The sequence below is a fragment of the Serinus canaria genome, chromosome 1 (assembly GCF_022539315.1).
Source record: "Serinus canaria isolate serCan28SL12 chromosome 1, serCan2020, whole genome shotgun sequence".
NCBI classification, from domain to species: domain Eukaryota; kingdom Metazoa; phylum Chordata; class Aves; order Passeriformes; family Fringillidae; genus Serinus; species Serinus canaria.
In genome coordinates this window covers 329,647-333,609 of record NC_066313.1, presented here as the reverse complement: position 1 = coordinate 333,609, position 3,963 = coordinate 329,647, and the positions used below count along the sequence as shown (strand labels likewise).

The 3,963-nt window shown below is 66.8% G+C and overlaps 1 protein-coding gene across 1 annotated transcript; it reads right to left on the bottom strand.

Annotated features, from left to right (window-relative positions):
- Positions 1-1,202: 1,202 nt before the first annotated feature.
- KCNE3 (potassium voltage-gated channel subfamily E regulatory subunit 3) lies at positions 1,203-3,363 on the bottom strand. Its single transcript, XM_018916821.3, has 2 exons — positions 3,293-3,363; positions 1,203-2,360 (listed from the first exon to the last, which is right to left on the bottom strand). Exons 1-2 carry the CDS (start codon positions 3,343-3,345, stop codon positions 2,063-2,065), a joined length of 351 nt encoding a protein of 116 aa, XP_018772366.1. The 5' UTR covers positions 3,346-3,363; the 3' UTR covers positions 1,203-2,062.
- Between the last annotated feature and the right edge of the window lie 600 nt (positions 3,364-3,963).

Genomic DNA, 3,963 nt, shown 5'->3' with positions numbered 1-3,963 from the left:
AGAGAGCCCTGCCTGCCGCAGGAATCCCGCTGGGACCAGCCCCAGGACGGGCTTCCCATTCCCCCTGCTCCGGGTTTGTGCCCAAGCCGAGGGCAGGCAGAGCAGGAATGGTCGCCAGGCTGCGGCCGTGCCAGTGCCGCCTGTGCCAAGGTTCCCAGCCCTACCCCAAACACGCTCACATCCACTATTATTCCTTGGATTAGGGCTTGGCGTCACTGTTTGGGCTCAGGATTGCAACTGCGTTTGACCTTGGAATGCAGGCGGAAAGGCGCCCGTGGGCCAGCTAATCTAGCTGCAATTAAAGGCACTCATTATGCCATTATCAACAGGTTAGGGCGTGCGAGACGCTGGCGCTGCCCCACGGCCTTTCTGAAGGACAGGGACGTTCACTGTCCTGGACACGGCCACCCCCCCAGGCCGGCTCCACACGCAGCAGAGCCGGAGCCAAGGAGGCCAGCAGGACCCCAGGACATCCCCTTCCCGTCCCCGCTGCACCCTCACCCCATGGAAAACGCATTTGGCACCCGCGGGACAAAAGGCCAAAGCTGCAGCTGACAGCAGGAAGGAAGCAGGAAAGACTCCGGCATGGCCATCCGGAGCCCGGAGAGGCTTTGGAGGTGGCTGGAGCTACGCGGCTCCGGCCCGGCTGCAGCGTGCCCGCGGCCCCGGCAGCGCCGCCCGCACGGCCGGGGGACAGGGACAGAGGGACAGAGCGTCTGGCTGGGAGTGCGGGAATCGCTCCAGCCCGGGGATCTGTCCCAGCCCGGGGATCTGTCCCAGCCCAGGGGTTTGTCCCAGCCCGGGGATCTGTCCCAGCCCAGGGATCTGTCCCAGCCCGGCGGTTTGTCCCAGCCCGGTGGTTTGTCCCAGCCGGAGGGTTTGTCCCAGCCCGGGGATGTGTCCCAGCCCGCTCCATCCCGGGGATCTGTCCAAGCCCGGGGATCTGTCCCATCCCAGGGATTTGTCCCATCCCAGGGGTCTGTCCCATCCCTCTCCATCCCGGGGATGTGTCCCATCCCTCTCCATCCCGGGGATGTGTCCCACCCCGGGTGTTTGTCCCTTCTAGGGGCTGTGGTGCCCCGGAAACGGTGCCCTTGAATCCCCCATGTTTAGCCCTTTCAGCACTCCCGGGCTCTGGGAATGCCGTGCCCCACGGGCTGCCCCAGACACCCCTTGGCTGGGGGCAGAAGCAAACACGGTGCCCCGAGCCCAGCAGATCCTTTAATTCCCTGCCAGAGCAGCAGGGCCCATCCAGCTCCAGCACCGCCGCCTTTCAGCCCCAGAACCCCCCGCTGGCCACAGCCGCGGCTGCTGGGAGCCCAGCGAGGGCTGATCCGAGCTGGGAAACGGGGAAACCTTCTCCTCGAAGGCTTCTGCCAGCCCGCGGTGCGAAAGGAGCTGCCCTGCCAGCCCCATGGACACGCTGGAGTCCCGGTGGGGCTGCAGGACCAGCGCCTGCTTGCAGGTCACCTTCTTCCAGCTCTGGGGGGCTCCCAGCAGCTTTTGGGGGTTCCAAGGAGCTCGGGGTGGGTTCTCAGCAGCTGTATGGGGCTCCCAGCAGCTCTGGGGGGTTCCCAGCAGCTTTGGGGGTTCTCAACAGGTCCATGGGGTTCCCAGCAGCTCCATGGGGATCCCAGCAGCTTTGGGGTGTTCCCAGCAGCTCTGGGGGGGGTTCTCAGCAGCTTTGGGGTGTTCCCAGAAGTTCTATGGGGGTCCCAGCAACTCTATGGGGTTCCCAGCAGTTTTGGGGGGTTCTCAGCAGTTCTATGGTGTTCCCAGCAGTTCTATGGGGTTCCAAGCAGCTCTGGGAGGATCCCAGCAGTTTTGGGGGGTTCCCATCAGTTTTGGGGGGTTCCCAGCAGCTTTGGGGGGTTCCCAGCAACTCTATGGGGTTCCCAGCAGTTCTATGGGGTTCCAAGCAGATCTGGGAGGATCCCAGCAGTTTGGGGGGTTCCCAGCAGCTCCGGGGCCAGCAGCCCTGCCGCATGCCCCGGCGAGCAGGGCGTGCCCAGCCCGGTGAGCCCGAGCCCCGCGGCTCCGGGGGACGGGGCGCGGGCCAGGCTCAGATCATGGAGACCCTGTTCTTGATGTAGACGTGGTAGGGGTCGCTGCGCTTGTCCACCCTGCGGGAGCGGGTGTAGCCCAGGATGAGGCTGCCCACGGTGGCGGCGAAGAGCGTCATGACGAACAGGATGTACATGTAGGCGTTGGCGTTGCGACGCGTGTCCCCTGTCACCGGGGGCTGCCCGGGGCAGGACCTGGCCCCGTGCAGGGTCTGGTTCAGGGCGCTCAGCACCGCCTGCAGGCTGCGCTGCCACGGCTCCGTGCCGTTCATCCCGTCCATGGCCTCGCTCGGCCGGCTGCAGGGCAGGACAGCGGGGTCACGGGGGCTGCCCTCACAGCACAGGGGGTCTAGGGCACAGCACCGACCCCAAAGCGCTCCTCTGCCGCAGAGCAGGGTGCCCAAGCCCTTTGCAACCCCAGCAGCCAGACCCTCAGCATTCCCAGCAGCCAGACCCTTTGCATTCCCAGCAGCCCTCTCCCTAAATTTCATTCCTTCCATGGAGGAGAGGAAGCTCCCGGGGCTCTGGGGCAGCTGCCTGCCCATCTCTCCTCCCAAGGGCTGGGGACCATGTGGGGACACTGCTGTCCGGAGGGTTCACAGCCTGCTTTCCCCAGGGATGTGTGGGGATGCTGGGCACATATCCTGCCCCCCTGCAGGGTGCAGAGCTGGCACAGCCCCCCCACAGATCACTGCAAACCCATCTTGCTGCCCTAAACCCCCCTGGAGATTTCCCTTCCCTTTGGGCACCCCCCTGGGCTCCCTTGTGCACCCTCACAGCTTGCCCCGGGGCAGGCACGGCCAGGAAGGGACAAGGGACACAGTGTGCCATCCTTTGGGACACACCAGTCCCTCCTGTAGTCCCCCGGGGATCCAGCCTGTCCCCCACCAGCTCCCCAGCACCCCTTGCCTGCTGCACCCGCAGCTCCACCCCCAGCTGACCCCAAATGGGCCACCCCAAACTCGGGGTGAGCCTTCCAGGATGAGACCCCAGCTGCGAGGAGGAGGAGGAGAAGGAGGAAGGGGCCGAGCAGCCAGGAGCCCGAGGGGATGAGGTCGGACCCGGCTGCCTTCCTGACTGAAGAGAATTAGGCTGAACTGGGGAGGTTTTGGGCAAGATCTGGGTTCATCCCAGGAGGGCACCCACAGATGGGGCACGATTTGGGGGGTCCCACCTTGGGGGGGTGTAGGGAGCGGGGCACAGGGCGCGGGAAGGGGGCTCGCACTCACCTGGTGTGCCCTCCCTGCCCGCGCCGCTGCCAGGCTGAGCCGGGACTGAGCATCGCTGCCGGCGGGGAGGGATGCCGGCGGGCTGGGAGCGCCGCCAGCCTCCTCCCCTTCCCGGGCAGAGCCACCTGCGCAGCCAGCCAGCCCAGCCCGGCCCCGGGACAGCTTTAGGGGACTTTACGGGGCTTTACGGGGTTCCGTGGGGCGGGAGAGCGGCGCTGCCCCCGCACACACTGCCGCTCCCGCTTTCCTGCCCCTGTCCCTCCTCGTCCGGCACCGCGGTCCCGGAGCCCTCACATGGCACAGAGCCTGCCCGGGCATGTTCCTCCTGCTCTCCGTGCCCTCCTGGAGCTCAGCCTGCCCGGTTCGCCCCTTGCCAGCCCCACCGGGCACCCAGGGGCGCTCACAAGGAGCTGCCGGTGCCGAGCCGCAGCAGAGAGAGCCCAGGGCTTGTGGGGCAGGGAGAACACCCAGAACAGCAGCCAGGGGCTGTGCCTGGGGGTCAGGGCTTGTGGGGCAGGGAGAACACCCAGAACGGCAGCCAGGGGCTGTGCCTGGGGGTCAGGGCTTGTGGGGCAGGGAGAACACCCAGAATGGCAGCCAGGGGCTGTGCCTGGGGGTCAGGGAGAACACCCAGAACGGCAGCCAGGGGCTGTGCCTGGGGGTCAGGGCTT